Source organism: Limulus polyphemus, unplaced genomic scaffold (genome assembly GCF_000517525.1).
Source record: "Limulus polyphemus unplaced genomic scaffold, Limulus_polyphemus-2.1.2 Scaffold818, whole genome shotgun sequence".
Classification (NCBI taxonomy): domain Eukaryota; kingdom Metazoa; phylum Arthropoda; class Merostomata; order Xiphosura; family Limulidae; genus Limulus; species Limulus polyphemus.
Window position 1 is genome coordinate 266,577 of NW_013666428.1, and position 22,470 is coordinate 289,046.

Below are 22,470 nucleotides of genomic sequence, written 5' to 3' on the forward strand. Positions count from 1 at the left end.
ACGAATTTACGGAAAATTAATTAACAAACGGAGACGTAACAATATCATTTTAATATACATATTTTGAACCTAGAAACCCGAATCTACCAACTAAAAGTCACCCGTGTTTAAAAGTAAAATAAAATGTTGTAAAAATATATACATGTGTGCGTGTGTGTGTGTGTATGTGTATATATAAATGAACCCCATTCCATGCAATGTGTGTCAACTAAGACCATCGAGGTTTGATAGGGCATTTTATTTTCTCAATCTCGAACAGCAGGCTTCCTGGTACTTCAGCAGTAAGTTAGTATAAACGACTGTCTTTTCGTGTGCGCAAGTAAATACACTGCGCTTTCTTTTCCAATGCAGAACTCTCACTGGAATGGGTCAAGTAGACGATTATTTCTTTTCCAATGCAGGACTCTCACTGGAATGGGGCAGGCAGACGATTATACTGCGCATCATTGGAAACTTTTAAAAAAGGATAAAGATAGATAAACCAAGAATCAACTGTTACTAAAACATAGAAGCTGTCACAGAAACAGGATTAAATGACCCTCCTAATGACGAATCAAAATTGAGACCCTCAGCAAGAGCCGTTATACTGTCGCAGAATTTCTTTTTTTTTACACAAAATGCAAACCTGGTGAACGATTTAACATAAAACCTAAAACGTGTCTCAAAACCAAGAAAAATGGCAGAAGTCCACAGAAAATTCAGTCCACATATTGAACACATTAATTGAATCCAGTTTAAAAGAACACTAAATATTGTTCAGGTACTTTTAAATACTTGTTTTGCTAGAAACTTTTACGATACTATTAAAATGAATTGTTTGAAAACATTTCTAACTGTATTTAGTACTTTTAACACAATAAATTAGTTGAAATAGGACGTAGGGAAGAATAACATGCTGAAAGAGAATTAAAGTTTCTTTCAAAGATGATATCCAAGTTAATGTAGAGAAAACGATGCCATCTCTTTTGGCATGTTAAATCTTCAATACATCCTATTCTAATACATACAATTGAACATTTCCAAATACTCCATTTATGACCTATCATCACACTTATTGTCTTCAAAATTAACATGGTATTCTAGGTCATAAATCATATTTGTGTTTTTTTAGTTTATACAGAGGAAAATGTCTTGTTTGCCAAGAATTAAAACTTTTTTTCACACATACGACGTGTTACGGCTAGATAATAAATAAAACAATAGAGAGTTAGCTATGAAATGTGGCTAAATTGCTATTGCCCTAGTTACACACTGCCTGGGCTATTTCCTTTGATGTCACATGAACATTTTTAGTGGGAAAGATTGCTGTAGATGTTAGCAGTAATGACAGAGGGTGTCAGGTAACACCTCAAGATTATAGTTTCACAGTTTTACATTTGGAATAACCAACAGTGACATTGGTATTGCGTGTGCTTTAGGAGACGTTGCTATTGTATTTTTTTATACATTCGTTGTACTCTCCCAGTCTTATTTCAGATCTTCCTTTGGATCATTTGATGATAGCTCTTTTTTAGAAAATGCAATTTTGGTGTAGTCGTACAATAGGTGAAGACGAAAAATATTATATTTACAAGGCAAACCAAGCAAGGAACAAATATTATATCATAGTAATACATTTGGCATTCCTAGTTTCACTTACTTGCAGCTCAGATAAGAGTAGCAATCAAATTAGACAGAAAATTTATTACTGTGTGAATCTGAATCTCTGATTCTGGCTTAGTTGAAGAAGAAGAAAAAAAAACACAATGTAAAAAAGAAGTGAAAATTAGTATACTTATGGACAGCACTTCTCTTTAAATTTGGCATGCCTCAGTTTAAACATCAATATTGTTTTATTTTTATCAAGATTATCTATTCAACTTGGATACTAATGCCAGTTATAGTGGAATTAGTTTGTATTCTCACGGATTTATGATGGTATGGACATGTAATTAGACATACTAGTCATTTGCTAACAACCCTTGAATGTCAATACAGTAAGAAAAAGAAGGAACTCTACCACCATTACGTGTTTGGTACTTGACCTTAATTCACTGAAATGGCTGATAAAATGAAAAAAGTCAAAAACGTATTACTGAATGTACAGTTGCAATGGTGCAAGAGTGCAATTGTACTGTATAAACCACTGACTAGATCAGCATGCTGATAGGTTATCCTCCAACCAGTAAATTCGTCTCTGTAAAACAGTAAAAACCATTGCAGCACAAGTGATGAAAAACTGTACAAGCAACTGAAAGACGTGAAGAAGTAGCATGGGTTCTATCATACACCCAACCGTGGTAAAAATTTCAGGAGGACATGAATGTTTATGAAATCCTGTGTGCTGAAGATAGCTTGATACTTAAACTATGTTGCCAAAAAGGTAATGTACAAATGTCAATACTGGTGCCTCAATTTTGAGGAGGATATAAAAGATACTTGAAAAAGTTTTGTCCAACTCTCCCCTCCTCCCGGTGTTTGTGCCTATGAGTTCTATAGAGGTTGAGTACGTTATATTAACATTTTTGAGCATTGCCACTTTGTTACAATCCACACTGCTACATTCAGGTATGTTCTATCTGACAACCTTGCATTTTGAAGAAACGTCCTGTAGCGTAATTTATTTTGCAAAAGTCTCCATCATAAGGCTGTCATGTCCAAGGTGCACTACTCCTTTTTGAAAGTTTTCCATAATCCACCTAGTGTAAGAGAACAATAGTTTCTCATTGCCCGTATCAACAGTTCAACCACATAGAAATCCATAGGTGCTGCATCCAATGAATTGACAAATATGTCTTCATATAAAATAGCATGGATATCTGATTCATTCTCTAGCTGTTTGACTTATGTGACAGTTGAATGGAAGGTACATACACATACTCTGTTGACTTCGTTTACAGAGCTGAGATTTTTCTCAATTATGTTGCATAGTGTTGTCTAAGTCACATAAATTGATTTTACCTCTTATATTTGTGTTTCTACATTTTTGCCTAACCCCCCAGTGAGCTCAGCATTAAGTCCGAGAGCTTAAAATGATAAAAATCGGGTTTCGATACCTCTGATGGGCAAAGCACGGCCAGCCCATCGTATAGCTTTGCACTGAACAACAAACAATCAAGCAAAATAAAAGATGTCTCTCTTCGCTTACCATAATTGAGGTACAATTCATTACAAATCTCACTTTGGAGAGTTCTGGTGCCCTGAGATGATCCACATTCCTTTCTTTTTCAATGTAATTAAGTACAAAGGATATTACCATCTTTAAAATTCTAAATCCATGATTTGAACACATCTTTACTGAGTGTATGAATAATTTGCATCATTTACATACACTTCCCGAAAGTGATCAAATTTCGATAACGTCACACTACCTACAAAACGTCAAACAATGTCAAATGTAATTCTGATGCACGTAGTTCAAATACGACTTATCGACTGTACTCAACCCTCTGTAGAACAATCTTTGATGACAGCTTTAAGAGTAAAGTCTAAATAGTATTTATAACTTAAGAAGCTACAAAACTAATTCTGTCTGCCATCTTGGCTTAACAGAAAGCGAGCTAACTTATTCTGCTTATAAAACAGGAAATGTGAGTCTGACTAGAAATAACTTACAGCAAAAAGTACCTGGACCTCAGTGAATTTCCTTGTTTATCATCTCTGAGGAATATAGACACGTCTTCAAAGATTGCTGGATTCAAATCTAACAAATTAGTCAAAGTTGTGGACTTCATTATTGGGTGTTAACGTGCTATCACCAACAAAATAAAGCTAAGGAGAAAATTTTGGTCTTCCTGATGAATCTTGGTTAACTAACGGTTTCATTATACAAACTTATTAAAATAAAGCTAATACAAATGGTACAACAAAGCCAATATGCCTCACACGTGGAGACATCGTAAAGTCGGGTCGTAAAATGTCCATATGACAACCAAGTAAACAAAATCCCTTTCTTATTTTAAGACAGGGCTCCGTACAATGCTTATTTTAGGAATTTAATGCAGGTCGGTACTTAAAGGTATGACAGATCTCATCTTTTTGGAGTACCCTGTTATGATGATCATAATCTTCCTGAATATCATGAAAAGTGGTTACCTTGGTAACAACCTCCTTATTTTCTGGAGTACGAATAAAAAATAATTACATAAATGTCTCAATAACCAATCTATATAATTTTATTTAAGTGCCGAAATGTATATTATTTGATATGCACTATCTATTCATAACATGACCTTTGAAATCCAAAGTCAGTGTCATGCCTAAAGGTTAAGGTCAAAACATGAAAACTCAAAATTTTACCATTTTTTACATTTCTAACTCCTATAAAAAGACGTGGGTTCAGTTTTCAATTACAAACATGTCTTATGTTAACATGCAGGCAATCAACTTTTACATGATATCTAATATATGGAGATTTTTTTTTCAAAAAATAATATCACGTTTCTATGGTAGCAAGGTTATACATATTAGGAATCAAGTAAAACATAAAATCTAATATCTCCACCACTAAAGGTTCTATAAATTTAATTTAAATGGCTATATATGTGTGTGTGTGTGTGTGTGTGTGTGTGTGTTTATTTTATGTTTAAATTAAAAGTGTGAACTTCTTCATTCAATGTCAACATCATGTTCTAAATTAAAGTTCAAACTTTGAAAATGGGAATATGTGATGCTGTTATTCATTTTGCATCTTTTATCAGTCAAATAATTGTCAGTTTTATGAACAAAAGACATTAAGACCTAGTAGTATATATATATTTTTTTTACTGATATGTAACGTGAAGATCTAAATTGTGCAAATTACACTCATGATATCTACAGAATTCATATAAGCGTTATTGTCATAACAGTGGGTTTAGAAGACAAATTCCGGAGTACATTTTTTGTTTCTACAGCTCTACAGAAAATATTATTTAAAAAAGTAAAACGAAGTTTTAACACACTAAAGATTTGCTAAATACACATAAAGAAATTAACTATCACCTCAATAAAGTTACTTAAGATAGTTCGAATAGTACACTGAAGATCATTGCAATTGTAACGAATGTAACATAAGAGAACAAGCAGCAAAACCTTGAGATACCCGAGTCTTTGTTTCCTTGACAAGATATCTCAAACTCTCATTATTAACATAGTCATCATGTGTACTTGTGATGGCATGAGTGAAGACGATGTTGCAGTCTTAATCATTAGCTTTACATGGAAACATCTCACATAAGGCTATGCCAACCTTAGCACGTCCACAATTCTTACTGCATAACTTTCTCCCAGTACATGCATATATGAGATATTTTATCATCTCTACTAATCTACCATCTTCAAAAAGGGTTGGCATGAGCTGGTAATCATCCCTTTTTATACACATGGCCTTCAAGGGAGCCAACATCAGGGTGTGCAATGTGAGATAACACTCAGAAATTAGTTTTCCAAGTGACTTTTCTAACATTCTAAAGAAAGCTTAGTTCAGAAGACGGAGGTTGTACCAATACAACGTCACATGTTGAATCCATCTTTGTTTGAAGATCAATCAGACTGTAGTGTTATGCAAAGTGCTTTCCTTTTGGATCATACAATGGCAGAGACTACATTGCTCTTCTAGTCTCTATCCAAACGAAGCAGGATATTTGAAGTGTTCTGGGCCCATTTCTGCTACAATCTTAAAGACAACGTTATTTCATTTCTTCAAAAAGAAATAAGTTGTGTCACACCAAGTAAGTGAATACAGCATTAGGAGAATGTAACAAAATATGGGAGACATGGTTTAGCATACTTGATGTGCTGCAATATATAGCCATAGATCTTTGGTTGAGGTGGTTCTGCCAGTTGCTATCTAAAGTTCCTTGACATTCTCCAGCTGAAGAGTGCTTTTGTCATCTGATCCACATAACGATGTTCTAGTGCAACAAATGTTCTTATATGTTTGGCATGCATTTTGTAGAAATCAGCATGGCATCTCTGAAGAAGACAACTTCAGATTACTTTATGGAGGGCAGAGAAGTGATTTTGTCACAATTTTCTTCTAATTTATGCATCATGTCTGTCTTGCACATTAATCATCAACTTCATAAAATAAAGCAGTTGGGATACTCATGATTGGGTGACTAAGAATTGGGTCTGTCGACATTATCACTGCATCAAGAAAGTGCTAGAGCTCTGCGAAACACCAACTTGGCATGTATCTCTTTTTTTGCAGTCAAAAATGATCTTGGACTTCCTTACCATAATACCAAATGTCTTCAGCCCAGAATTTTGAATAGGAGTTTATAAAAACCTAAATTCTTTACTAGCTAAACTAGAGTTCTCCAGTATATATATATAGGAGCAACTTTGACTTTCAAAGAGCAATACAGCCCTGTGGAAAGTTGCAGAAGAATACAATGCTAGTGACAACCAATGTCAAAGGGATTAGTCATTGACGATGACAATCACTGTTTGTGGGGAATGTCCTTGTTATCATTTATCCCAGTTCTGGTACCCATGGCTTCAACATATTTCTTGTGAGACTAACTATATCACTTTCACTCTTCATGTCATGAATTGTGGTTTTTCAGCAGCTTTATATAACATTGAAGGGCCCTGTATGCTCCTTGACAAAAAACTCTCTACTACATCAATGGGTAGAATATGGGTTGGAATCCATCTCACATAGTTGGCTCTGTTTGTGGCAAACACATATGGTAACATGGCTGTAACAAAATGTTTCCATTTCACTCAACAAAAGAATCTGGACTACATCAAAAAACATTATCCAAAACTGGAGTGTAGTAGGAGATATTTCATCACATCTTCTAAATTCTCGCAACTAAAGCAAAATATGATCTTGCAGCATATTTTCACTTTTCATAACAGCATTTTGTATCACTGGTAGGTTTGCTGACTTCAAGGCACGTTGAGTGTGTATCAGCTGTAACCAAGTTTCTCTAGGAATCTGTTTGACATATCGAGACACTACAAGAAGAACTGACCTAGAAAGAGTTCCTCATATGCCAAAGTAATTCCTCAAACATCTCTGTTGAACTGTTTGCCTGTTATCATATTGTTTACCACTGCTTACAGCAAAAACATCAGAATCTACCAGCAAATTCTTTAATCCTGCATCTCTCCACATCTTGCCGACTGTTGCAATAAAGGCACCAGCCGTGTAAAAGCCTCCAAGCCTGTTGACACTGGTTTTAAGTTCTGTCAGCTATTCCATTTCAATTTCTGTACTACAGCATATAACCATTGGGCCATGATCAGTAGTGATTATGTCTGGTCAAGAGCATTACTCTTTTTCTGGCACTGTTTCAAGGTGATGTACATAGTCTGAATTTTTACTAGAGGAGCATTGATGATTGGTTTGTATGTAACTGCACAATTAGTCTCACTTTTATTTTACAATACATTGTTGTATCCTGCCCAAAACTATGTAACTTACTCATTAAAGGACACATTGCAAGCTGGAAGTTGTGTGACTGAGAGATGTTTCGTTCATGTCTTTGATAAAACATGAATTCATGAGTTTCATAGCGTGATCTATTCTTGGTGGCTCACAGTTTGTAGCAGGTTTTCTATACTCTCTGCATGGTGAGAGACACCTAGACATTTCTTATGTTACCACAGGGTTCTTCTCAATCCTTGATGTAAAAACCACATTGTTTTACCTCCAGTTGTTGTTGCTGAATGCTCTGGTGCTGAAACACTACACAACCCATTGAGAGAAAGTGCTCTTTCCATCCAGTTTCTGTGTTCATGTCAACATTGACTGGAGTTTCCTGGATTAGTATTCCTCTTACTTTAAGTGGAATACAATTTGGTTGTGAGTATATATACCTCTGATTTTATACTTTGCACTTGGTCATAGGCTAGAGATGTGCTTAATCTTTTCTTTTTTTTTATACCTAACTGTAAATCCAAAACTATGCAGTGTTTCTATTAAATTATACAGCATCACATACAGACTTCGGTAAATTTTGAAGTTGCTTATGTTACTCAAGTTGTTGTAAGATGAAAGACAAGAATAGTGATACACATCATCTACTGCTATGAAATCCTTTACCTCAATTCTTCATAGAATGCCTTCATAATTTCAATCTAACTTCTTCTTTAAGACCAGTACCTGCATTTTGTGTATAGGGTAGTAAATCAGAAGAATTTTCTATGTAGACGAAAATGGACATCATTGTTGAGTCTTGGAGAAATTTCATTCAGTTTTTAAGACCTTGCTCACCAGCTACACTGCGATTTTCATTGGTCTGTCTGTAAAGTACTGTAGAACACTGAAGAGAACTGTAAAGTACTATGGAACATGCTAGAGTATTGCAGAGCACTGTAAAATACAACAGAGCATCATATAACACCACAGAACACTGTAGAATGCTGCAGAACACTGTTAGGTATTGCATAACAAAAGAAAGTACTGCAGAACACCATGGTGCACTGGAGATCTCTGTGTTGTTCTGTACAATGCTATAAAATACTGCAGAGCACTGGAGAACTCTGTGTTGTTCTGTACAATGCTATAAAATACTGCAGAGCACTGGAGAACTCTGTGTTGTTCTGTACAATGCTATAAAATACTGCAGAGCACTGGAGAACTCTGTGTTGTTCTGTACAATGCTATAAAATACTGCAGAGCACTGGAGAACTCTGTGTTGTTCTGTACAATGCTATAAAATACTGCAGAGCACTGGAGAACTCTGTGTTGTTCTGTACAATGCTATAAAATACTGCAGAGCACTGTAGAATGCTGCAGAACACCATAGAATACCACAGGATCACTGTAGAGTATTGCAGGACACTAAGTTAGATTAGTACGGTGTAACTTACTGCAGAGCACTATAAAGTACTGAAAGACAATGCAAAGTACTGTAATGCACTGTAGAGCTTTTCAAAACACTAAGATATTCCTGAGCATTGTTAAATACTGTAGAGCATGATAAAGTACTGTAGAATATCATATAGTACTACAGAACCCTGTTAAGCACTGTAAAGTACCCGAGAAATGTTTAGAGTACTGTAAAGTACTTGAGAAATGTTTAGAGTACTGTAAAGTATTTCAGAACACTGTAGGGTATTGCAGTTAAATCCAAACTTTTTAGCTACAGTTTTCTATTATTTTTAAATATCTTTTTTCTAGACTACTTGAAAATAATTGTCATGTAAAAATTAATCAGTAAAACGTTATAGACAGAACTTTAAAAATAACTATACTGAAATTTCTTATATGATATAATAGAAAGTTGTGATATTCTCTTAATGATTAAAAAAACAACAAATTTCTCATACAGTTGTTTTAAAAGACTATTTGGTTTATTTCTATTTAATACGGTTATAACTCCAGATAACATCAACTTAAACACACTATGCATGTTCACTCTTAGTGAGGACACTGGTATTAAATGATTCATTCTATTATCATACACAGATTAATGATGATATGAAAGAGTCTGGTAAAATGATTTTTAAAACTTAAGAAAATTTAAATATTTCTTAAATTCTTTTAGAACCAGTTTGTATCATTGTCCATATATTTCATGTTGAAAACTTAAATTTCAAAAAACATAAATAAACTTTAACAAGTATACATTATTTTATGTTCTATAAAAATCAATTCTTCTTCTTGCGTTTATCTGCTTCTGTACTGCTATTCTCTCCTTCAAACTGTCGTACAAGTTCCTGCTCAGTTTCAGGCAAAGCAGGGGAGTAGCGGCAGTACTCCATACTGAATTCTCCTTTACCCTGCGTAGCTGATCTCAACTCTGTTGCATAACCAAACATCTCATTAAGAGGTACCTAGAAATAAGAAAATAAAATAAAAATACTCAGATCATGCATTTTATACATTAATCAAAACTGTTAATCTTCAGTTCTCTATTAGTTATTGCTGTATTTGCATGACTTTCTTATGAATGTTCTATAGAACATGAAAGAGGGGTGTTTAAAAGTTAAATGTATATGCTATACCACAGATATTAATGTTTGTTACGTATTATAATTATATATGGTTAAGCTTTTTTTACAGTTTGTTACAACTTGACAACTGTTAACTAGGAAAATATGACAGATTTGATTGTTAAGTCACTCACTTTAATATGAAGGTTAAAATTAAGTTTAATTATCAATGAAATAATTTATGTAAATCTAATAATAAAAATTTATCTTCTAGTCATTCTTGATTTTAGCTAACTGAATCATCTTATTTTTGATAACTTCATGTTTTAATGCCTTAAACATATTGTAGCTGTAAATATATTATCATGTTGAAAAATAAAAACAATTCGTAGATCTTTAAAGACGTAAGGGCTGCTATCTATCATTCAAGATATTTCTAAAACTCAAACCAAAACATATCTATAAATACATTCCTGATACTTAAGTTTTAGTATATGTATGAGTAGCCTTGTACTGTGTGATAGTTAGCTGGGTTCTTCCCTATGAGTAGGTATTTACAATATATCCCACTGATATCAATGTTTGTTACGTATTATAATTATATATTGTTAAGCTTTTTTACAGTTTGTTACACTTGAAATACTATTACTAGATCTCAACATATGCTTCAAGTGAGTCAGAAACAGAGAGTGTTGCAACAACTTAATTATGAAAACAACAAACATTACAGTGTCTTACCTCAGCTACTACTGTAAACCAGCCTTCATTAGCATCTGTTCCAGTGATGATACCATGCCTGCGGTTAAGCTGAGCCATGACAGAACCCTGAAATTCTTGTGGACCTGTTACTTCAACTGTCATTACAGGTTCCAAGATATGCCAGTTACCATGTTTATACACTACAACATGAGATTTTAGGTTAATTAATATCTGCTACACATGTACATTCCATGAACTGTCAAACATGTGATATAACTCTTAGCACAAAATATAGGTAGTCTACTAAATTATGGGTTTTATTTAACCTATATATTTATCATAATTCACCCATAAAAAGAACCTCAGACACTGAGTAAGCATTCTTAATTTATTCTGGCTCATTAATAACATAGCCTACACCACAAAAAATATTACTTACAATGAGATAAAGTGTGTGTGTGTGTGTGTGTGTGTATATACACATGCATAAAGATATAAAAAGTCTGTATAAGTAAATTTATAGATGAAAAAGTAATATTAAGTTATGTACTAAACCACTTTTAAACAATATTCATAAATCTAAGTTCCACATTAAAAATAAAATTTTCTCACTTTTTAATCTAAACAAGTTTCTGTTAATGTAAGTCTAAAACAACATATTTTTACAAGCATTATTGAATGGCTCCAGAGGTATACTTGCTATTTTTAAGTACAATGATGATAAAGTAGTATAAGTGAGAGAGATGGACAATTAGTGATACTTGCTAATTGATTAAAGATGGGCTCATTAACTGATTAGCATATGCAACCCCCCCCATACTAACAAATAAATAAAATAAAACAAAGAAGTCTATTCAGAAAATACCATATTATTATGTTAACAAGAAACAATGATTAACTTCTCCACACTAGCTGTAGTAATGTTTCATTTCTATAATGACAATATATGGTCTCGGTTAATTATGTGAAAATAAGCTGTGTAATAACATGACCAAAATTTCTATATTTTTCATATAAAAGAAGAGACATCCCCATAATATGTTGGTATTTTGGATTAATCAATGTGGACCATATAGTTCTAAATAAGTCAAACAAAGTCAAAATAATGTTAATGTATTCTGTAAATGACTAACCCAATTATATTTTAATCCAGCAATTTCAAAGTATATATCTTTATTTCTAGTAATATGATTGATATGAATATGAAAACAGTTAATCAAAAATATTTCAAGCTTTTCAATAAAAATTAAACAGTTTTAATTAAGCATAATGATATTAATAAAACTTTATAGCATTTGTAAACATGATGTCCATTTAAAAAATTTTTTAAAACGTTATACTTATCCAGTCATATCACTTACATTTTCACATATTTTATACATCAACAATGCGAAAAATATATTTCTCATGATAATTTTAACTTCTAAACAAAGGATAAATCAATTCTGTAACAAGTCTACGTTATAATAAATGCAGTTGTCTTAAACAATAACAATAGTGTCTTATGTTTCTAATTCAACATTAGGTAACTGTATTCTTTAATATTATATGAAAAGGTCTAGATTTCAGGGTGGGTCTAGGGATCCAGGCCCCCATTTTTTCAGGAATTAGTAACTTATTTAATGTTGCATGAGCAGGTATAGATCTAAGAAAGGGTACAGAAGGGCCAAACCCTTCCACTCATTCTTTTCATAAATTAGTAACTGTATTGTTTAATGTTATACAAGTAGGTTCAGAAATTTATTTAAAAAAAAACAGCAAGGTGCCCCTACCTTACCATATAGTATCAAAAAGAAACAGTAGATGTCAGTGTTTTTATTTGATTAGGCTATTCATTACCATAAAATGTTTTTGAGGTTATCTAAAATAAATGCAGCTGGAGTCTACAGCAATCCAGTTAAGTGGTTATTTCTAAGCTAATACAACAAAATGAGCATCAGTTAAATTTTGCCATGATAAATTTTTGTGTCTTGGCTTTTTCCAGACACTCTAACTATGTGTTTAGACTTTAAAAGATTTATTTTCATCAGAGTTAGTGTAATTTATATGTTTGACCTGAGATATTACATATGCTATTTTGATATTGACCAATTCTAATATTATTTACCATTATGTAGACAAATGATCAGTATTGGTATATACTGTTGATGTGTTTTGTTTTCTAGGTGATCATCATATTGTTGATTCCAATGAAATTGCATTTATTCTTGCTGCCCAGGGTGCAGTGAAAGATGGTATGTTATTTTGCTGCTAAATATTTGTTGATGTAAGCATTAAATGCTAGGTTATCAGTTGAATTCTGCACTAAAGCTTTGCAATTTAATCAATTAATCAGTTACCTGTGAACAATGATTGTTTTGTAATCAAAATTAGTGTTTCCAATTATTTGAACAATTGCTTAATCAAAATTACAGTTAAATAACCAATTAATCTAAATTAGTTGTTCTGAGTATCATTGTTTTTATTATTCTAACAATTGATTAATCAAAATTATGATTAAATTGATTGTCATGAAAACAATCAACAAATCAAAATTAGAATTTTCAGTTATTCAAACTATCTAAGTGATCATAATGTTATCATTAAATATGTTGTTAAGGGCATAGCTATAATTTTGAACTTTTGACTAGAGGGAAATGAACTGGCTAGAATCACCCACTACCAACTTTCTAACTATTGAAATGTTAAATAAAGTTTACATTTGCTGTTTTTTTCACGTAAAAATCAGTATTGATTATGTTAACTACAACAGTATATAATATCAGAACAGACTAAGCTCACAAAAATAGTGCATAATATTTCTAGTCAAAAGTCTAAACAAAAGTTATATCAATATGAGTAAGTTAACAGCACATACTTGTTAGTTTATATTTCTAAACACAAGGATTAGTACATTAACAACAGTATATCTACTACTTTAATAATATTAAATAAAGGTACATAACATCAATTTTAATAAGACTTATAAATATACACATAATACTGTAATTACCAATTGTAAATATTACATGATATCACTCCTGATTAAGTTCACAACAACATTTAAAATTAAAACAGTTGAAAAAGTTTCACTCTTATTATTATTTTTGTTTCTTAGTTCACATCAGTGCATAATATTCTTATTTGTACACTCATGTCACTACATAAATTTCTTGTTTGTAAGCTCACATCAATACATAATATTTGTTTGTGAGCATACATCAGTGCATAATATTCTCATTTGTACACTAACATCAGTACATAATATTCTTATTTGTACACTCATGTCACTACATAAATTTCTTGTTTGAAAGCTCACATCAATACAAATATTTGTTTGTGAGCATAGATCAGTGCATAATATTCTCATTTGTATACTCACATCAGTGCATAATATTCTTGTTTGTACGCTCATGTCACTATATAAATTTCTTGTTTGTAAGCTCACATCAGTATATAATACTCTTGTTTATATAATGATATCAGTACATAATATTCTTGTTTATTAAAGCATATAGTTCACCCTACTGGTGCATAGCACTTTTCTGCAAATTTTATAAAGTAAAAACTTATGATTTTTTTTTACACAAACTTAGTTTTGGCTTTAAGCCCAAATGTAGGTAATAGGCCAATAATAGTGCTTTGTGCAAAATCTGAACATGTGAGGGACTTGGGCAATAAAGTTTTTATTACTTTTACAAAATAATATCAAAATGTCTTTCAACAATCTCAGAAAAGCACTGTGCTATTTGAATACCAATATAATGATGATGTTTTCATGGCCACTGTACACTTTATGTTGATACGATTACATAACTACATTATAATACTATACATTTATTTAGTTAATGTAAACTTTGGTTATCATACTATAAAAATAACATACCTTAATTATTCAGTGTATTATAGTTTTTATCATATTGTCTGGGAAACTTAAAAATCTCCAGGGAGAACAAAAGAATTAGTATCCTTATTAGTTAAAGATGTAAGATAAAAGGTGAGGAGGTTCGAAAGTAGGTTCTTAAATACTCTCTAGCTATTAATCAAGAAAAATTATTTAATATATAAAACAAAAGTAATGTATGATTAATGTTTCATATTGTATTACTTAGCTGTTTTAATTCTCTATATTGTCAACTTTAATGAAGTTTATAAACACATTATGCTATTGTTGTGAAGCCTGTACAGTAAATTTAGGTGCAGGGCTCAGGAAATTATAATGATTGTAAATTTTTTAACTTATGTTATTCCTTATGTTCTTAAAAAGATTGTGATTATTTCAATAATCTACAACAAAGTTTCATTGCTATCATATGTTACATTTCTGTAATACATTTAATATTGATGAGTATGTGAATGAAAACAAAATGACATGTCAGAAATTACTGAAATGTGTATTAACAAAGAGAAAGCAACTAGTTAGTTTTTACATTTTGTCCTTGAAGTTATTTCCAAAAAAAGGAACAAGTTCATGAAGATTACAAAATACTTCAACCAAAATTTCCTCTAGTCATTATCAAAAAACAAGCTAATTATTATTCATAAAGCCAAGTTTTATTGATGTCCTATGGAGAGATTTCTGAGGGTTGGCATTCATCTTGGCCAAAAGAGCAACATACATCTCTTCACTTGTTAACAAGTCTGCCAGGCATTCCCTGTCATCCATGCTGCCATTTTCTTTAAATTTAGCTAAGAACTTCCCAACAACACTGAGAGTGATGTTTTCTCTCTCTCTCTCTCTGCCACACAGCAGGATTAACGCAACCTTCTGCTGGGACCAATATTCTCTGCCACACAGCAGGATTAACGCAACCTTCTCGTGCTTTGACAATGCCATAATTAGTGATGTACCTAAAACTAAGAAAAGCTACAAATAGTTCCAGAAATTTTGGACACCCTGTATATAATGTTGCTGCTAGATATGTATAATTATATGTGTGGTGGAGATCACATAAAATACTTGTATGTTGCTCTTTTGGCCAAGATGCATGCCGACCCTCAGAAATCTCTCCATAGGACATCAATAAAACTTGGCTTTGTATGTTGCTCTTTTGGCCAAGATGCATGCCGACCCTCAGAAATCTCTCCATAGGACATCAATAAAACTTGGCTTTGTATGTTGCTCTTTTGGCCAAGATGCATGCTGACCCTCAGAAATCTCTCTATAGGACATCAATGAAACTTGGCTTTGTATGTTGCTCTTTTGGCCAAGATGCATGCCGACCCTCAGAAATCTCTCCATAGGACATCAATGAAACTTGGCTTTGCAAAATCGATGATCCACAACATCTTGGTTAAGGCAAAATGGCACCCTTACAAAACGTAACTCCTGCACAAACTCAGTAAAGATGACCCAGACCATCAAGTGCAGATTTGTGAATGGTTCATTATATAATGCAAGACAAATGAGAACTTTCCCCAAACTGATCTTTTCAGTCACAAACAGAACATGCACTGGTGGTCATCAGACAACACCAACTGATATACTGAACTGAAAGAACAAGGTGCATCCAAAGTTATGGTTTGGTGTGGACTATGGAATTGTCGTGTGGTTGGACCATTTTTCTTTGATACAACAGTCAATGATGCATGATACTTACACATGTAGCAATAATAAATGATGCCACAGTTGGAGAGCTGGGGCAACAGCCTGTGTGACTGGTTTATGCAGGATGGCACCCCAACAAATTATGTAACGGAAGTCCAAGCTTGGTTGAATGACACATTCTCAGAACAACAGATTGGCAGACATGGTCCCCAAGATCTCTGGACTTAACTCCCATGGATGTTTGTTTTGGACTACTCAAGGAAAATGTGTACAAAGAGAAGATGAGGGACACAAAACATCTCAAACAACAAGTTCATGATGAGTGTCAGACCATTGACAATAATATAAATATGCTTCACAGTGGTCAAAGAGAATGGAAATACCATCTCCAAGCTTGTTTTGAATTACAAGGATAGCATGTAGAACACATTCTGTAAAATTCGTTCAAGTGCCTATGCTTCCAGAATTTTCAGATACCCTGTACATTAAAAAATATTTCTACATGAAAATATCTTCTCGTGAAATTATCTGCAAGCTGCAGTACAAAAATATGAAGTTAATGCTTCATTAAACAACTTACAATAAAATTTTGAATATGATTGATTTTAGATAACACGTAGGAATAAATTATTTAATGACAGCCTTATGTTAACTCAAGGTATCTAGTGAGGTATTACTTTTAGTATATTAAAATAGGATCTCTGGTTTCCACTTAAATTGTTTATTGTATTTAAAAAAGTTCTTTTTCTATATAATTCTTACCGTCCATCAGTCGAAACTTCACACCAGAAATTTTATGACCTGTAAGCATTCCTTTCTCACACATCATTCTGAAACCCTGCAACCAATTAAATAATAAAAAAAAATTGTATTTGCAAACACTTCATATTCTTTGATCTTACACCTATCTGTAACATCTCAATGATCACTATTTACATAAGTGATTGATAGGAGCTATACTTAGTGGTTTTAAACCTAACAGACTACCTTTTGCCATTAAGTCTAATAGATTATTTTTCTCTCTTAAAAAAAAGATCTTGTTGTGGTTGTCTAATGAAATCGACAATGCAGTACAAAATACAATAAATATTAGTATTAAGCCAGCCCAGTACAAATTACTTCAAAACAATGCCATAGATAGCAGTATTAAACTTAATGGACACAAACTTCCTGTAATCAAACATAACAAACATCACCTGCTTATGTTAAAAAAAGGAATCGTTAAATATAACTCCATGCTTTCCTTAGAAAATGCTACATCTGCTTTTGTTAGAAAATACTGCTGTTAGTTTTACTGATTGAACTCCCTGATTTTGTTTTAATACTTTAAATAGTGGTATTAAACTAAGATTTTGTTAAAAAACAAAAGCTATGGTTAGTGTTATTAATATACATCCTGCTTCTGTAGGATATGTAATAACTACTAACATTTGGCTTAATAAACATATTGCTTCCTTACAAAAATGCAAAAAATTCTATACATAATACAATTAAACCTAATGGATACACAGTTTGTGTTAAAAATAATATTTTCAGTAATGGTATTAAGCCTAATATATACACACCTTCTGTTGAAAACAGTGCTAGAAACTACTGCATTAAGTCTAATAAACTCATTGCTCTTACTGATATATTATGTAAATAGTTATATCAAACGTAATGGCATTAAGCTTTGTGAATTTTCTGCTTCTTTGGATAATAGCAAAATAATTAGTGGCAATAATCTTAGCTGACTTCATCCTCTTATTAGAAAATTATATTACTACATATATTAAGGCTATATGTATTCATATTTATAATACAATTAGTTTTGATGCATTACTAGTTTTCTACATAAAACTGATGAAATATAACAGTAACTGAGATGCAGTGATTTTGTAGTAAAGTCACACACCTAAAGTTGCTTCTATCATGTGAAACAACAAAGATACTTATATCGATTAAAAATAAATTATACCTTCTCTATGGCAGGAACAAACTGTTTTGGTACATTTGTTCCAATTGTTTCGTCACTGAAAACTATCTTGGTGTTTTCTTCAGGGGGAAGAGGCTGAATAAATATAATTTATAAAAGTATATAAGCAAACAGTAACCACTGAAATTCTTCCTTAAAGTATTGATATCTTAAGTTTGGAATTTTAAGTATATTGTGTACAAACATTACATGGTAAGACTGGATATTCTTCAAATAATATACTTGTCCTTTATTTAGATAATGAATAATATGAAGCAAAGAAATTTATATAAATTTAAAATTGTTCTTCAAGTAAACACATATATTTCATTCTAAAAACAGTCAATAAACAGTTTATTTTCTTACTCAAGTTCCTGCTTCATCCAACTTATGACTATATCATGTAATTGTGCATAAAAAACAAAACTAAAAAGTATACTATTTACATAAAACACAAACCATGTTCTAACATTTCATACACATAAGACACTTTTAATTTCTTGACCTTTTATTTTATACAAAAATTAGTTTTCTCTCTCTCTACATTTTACTTTGTGTGTCCTTGTTGAAACATCTAAAAAAAGAATTATAAGCCAAAACAGGTACTTATGATTTTTCAGTTTTAAATGAAGTTTTAGTTTTAATTAGTAATAAGAAAATGTTCTTGTAGCTTCTTTTCATATCTTTAGTTTTCTGTTACTCATCAGTTTTATTTCAGATATATTCAATTATAATTTTCACACAAGGTAAAGTAAAATGCAACTATTAACAAACTTATCCTTATAGCAAGGTTATTTTACACCATTATGTTCATTTGCCACAACCCAAAGGTTATAATAAAATCCCATGAACTTCAGTACTGGGTTCCTTCACACCAAGATAACTTTTTTCAAAAATCCAAACCAATAATAAACATCAAAAATAAGATTAATTCCATTTATTATGAAAAACACATTCTCATGTCATTATAAATAATGACAAGAGAATGGTACTGATCATCATAATAGTAAATTTATAGAAAGCCATATTTCGGTAAGTAGTTTTCCTGAATCAGTAATGACAATTTGTTTAAAATAAAAACCAAAATTGTATAAACACTTTTGTTTAACCATAAGACACTACCATTTATGCTACCATCTATATTCTCCAGTAAAAAAGCAAAAAAAAAGGACAACAAACTAGCAATTATTAAAAATTACTGTACCCATTTTTCACAAATAAGAGTAATTAATGAACAACTTTGTTAACAATTATTCCCTATTGTTTTCCATTTAGGCTAAATGAGATTAATGCTGAAGTCACATGTGCTGATACTTAAGTACACCCTCAAAAAATTGCTGACTGCTACACTATCATTTTGAAACTTGACAGTTGAATACTACTGAGAAATGAGATAAACAATTGTTTGATGTTTTTGAAACTCCAGCAATGTTCATAAACATAGATACTTTTACAATTTTCCTTTCCTTATTTTACAGGTTAACATAGATACTTGAATACACATTTCATTTAATTCCTATCCACATAATTTAAGACACAAAACATGTTGGATTAAGCTAGTTTTTTGTTTAATCATTCCAAACACTCACACCAAAATATTATTTTGATACACAAAATGATAGCCACATTTAAGAATGCTACTTGTAACACATTACAATTTTAAATTAATTTCTGTTGATGTTACTCTAAAACATGACCTATTTCACTTGATACAGTTGTACACAAAGATCATATTTAAATTGATGCAGTTGTACACAAAGATCATATTTCAATTGATACAGTTGTACAGTAAGATCATATTTTTTGCCATACATGCAATAGCACAACTAATTCAATATCAATCTTCTCTGCCCATGCTAGAATGACTCTCCACTAAGGTCCACAAACCCAGTACATCTATCATGAAACAAAAGAAACCAGCCTACAGACTTCAACTGAGCCAATAAAAGTTGGGAATGAACAGTGGATCAGAAAAATTCACCTCTGCAAAGCCAGTTAATTAGAAAAAATGATTACCTGAACTTAATGTGGATCTTGGGCATAGAACTCCTATTATCAAACAACAAGCCTCCAATTTATTTTAGTAAGAAAAAACCTTATGATTTGAGAAAATGCAGGAAATCTGAACATTTTGGTTGAAATCTGGTCTTTATGTTATAATTATTATGGGTTGATGGAACTGTTGATACAGAGAGACATTAGTAACAGCATTGATATATATTTTATATATATAATTGTGTGTACACCAATAACATACTTAGGTTTTACAGACACCCCAGACTATACTGTTTTGGCCTAGTATGTCATATAATTACATCAATACAAAATTGGCACACTCACACAAAATACAATGGCTGCATTTTGACTTCAAAATAAACTGTTCACTGCAAAAAGTGACAATAGCAGTCAGGTTTTTGTGAAATCTTTACCTTGGTCATTACCTCAACTTAATAGTAGTAAGTGATGCTGGGATTAAGCAAAAGAATAAGCAAATAAGTAAAGTAGACTAGGAAACATCTGAATTGATGACAGAGAGACTTGTAAAGCTAAAGATGCAGAGATAATGTGTTGCAAAACTCTTTTTATGCAGAACCTGAATTGCAGAAACTGTGTGATCGTAGAGAAGTGGAAATTGAAAATTAATGTGATAAAAAGAAACAACCAGTCTGACATGGGGAGTAATGGAGGAAAAGATAAAGAACTACATTCTGATCTGAAACATTTTAAACACAAAATTGAAGAACTATTAGAAAAAATAACTGGTGAATTGTGGGACATTTCCAACAGAACACTTTGCAAATAGAAAACTTCTAGTTATTCTATGAACTTGACAGTTTACAGACTCCAACATAATCTACTATGCACAATAAGAACACTCTGAAACTTAGACTAACTACTGCTAAGCTGCCTTAGAAAAAACTAAACAGGAAGAAAAAGCAAGCTTCATTTCAAGATATGGAATGAACATAGCCTTACTTGCACCATTTTACATAGATTTAGTTATGGTGTTAGCCAGCTTATACCCACAGAGTCCAATGGGGCCAGGAATCTGTTAAAATTGGACAGACAGAGTCATAAAGATAAATTGGCCAGTTGTCTCTACATTTAAATTTCGAAATGACATGCAAATGAGAATAAATTCCAGAATCAAACAACTGACAGCTCGAGTGTCAACAAGAGTTAGAATGTATTTTCTAGTTCTACAACAAAGAGCACTGAAAGGATGAGAGAGAGAATTATGAAATCTTGCAACAAAGAAGACACAGCAATCCAAGTCATACAGATTACAACATCTTAAAATTGCACAGGAGAGCAACGAGCTGAACTTCTATCCAGGATCTGGTATATTTCAATGTCAATGTCAAGATGCCACAATATCAACACTAAATGTGGGTAGTAACATTAGTCTCGTAATTCCTGAACAATCACAGAATAAAATATTAAAATTTGCCTTATAATTTATCCCGACAGAAACTTTTACCTTTCTTTACTACAATACATGAATACCTTGTCAAAGTATCTGCTATGTTAAAGATACAATAATATGATTTGACCTTGTTATGATAATTTGTTTGTTTTTTATTTTCTCATCATTACAAAGTTTCTTTGCTAAGTATGAATGATACAACACTATATTATATAGAACAACAAACTGACCTCCATAACGCCTACAACTCTGCCATATTGGCCGGCTCCTCCATGCTGCTTTTTATGAAGATAATCAAACTCACATGGACCTAGCAGACATTCTCGAAATGCTACTTTTGGTTTACCCATCACAACTGGACAGTTGTATTCTCGCTCCATTCTCTAACCATAAGAAAAACACTAATATAATAATTGTTACTATTTCTCCATTTTGGGATTAAACTCTCTTCTTTGATGTTATCTTAAAACACCAGAGGTAATTGTCTTTTGTTATTTATAACACTATGTTTCAAATTTATTTAAGTTAATAACTTTCAATCATTGTAACAATTAGTAATATTGAAGAACTAAGTAAACAGTTTGAAATGAAAATTTCAAATTAAAGTTATTCAATAAACTTATTCTTATTTAAAACAGTTAATGCAAAGAGAAATAAGATTTAGTTTGTTACAATATAAATTTTCTTAATTAATGACGACTAAAATACGAACACTTAGCAAGTTAAACATATCAAAACTTTGTAAGATTATTTTGCTTAAGTATCACTGGAATACACTGACTTACCAACAATTAATTAGACACTCACTTCAATATAGTTATTTTATTGAATAATAAAATATAAAAAACAAAGGGGACCAGATTACCACTAGTATTTAGTGGATCTACCCTTTCCAATGTTTTAGAGCAAAAACACAGATAATAATGTCATTTTTACAAGATCTGAAAATTGGCCCTGTAGAGTTGCTTCCTACTACTGGCAAATAACTAAGATGAGGGTGTTCCTTTTAGT

At 32.0% G+C, this 22,470-nt stretch overlaps 1 protein-coding gene across 1 annotated transcript in view; it reads right to left on the reverse strand.

The window, feature by feature from the left end:
• Positions 1-9,247: 9,247 nt before the first annotated feature.
• LOC106460702 (elongation factor G, mitochondrial-like) overlaps positions 9,248-22,470 on the reverse strand; it is a 50,766-nt gene continuing 37,543 nt past the window's right edge. Inside the window, 5 exon segments of the mRNA XM_022387480.1 lie at positions 9,248-9,753; positions 10,591-10,829; positions 16,841-16,916; positions 18,036-18,128; positions 21,690-21,842. Of these exon segments, the coding sequence (XP_022243188.1) occupies positions 9,568-9,753; positions 10,591-10,829; positions 16,841-16,916; positions 18,036-18,128; positions 21,690-21,842 (747 nt within the window). The 3' untranslated portion in view covers positions 9,248-9,567.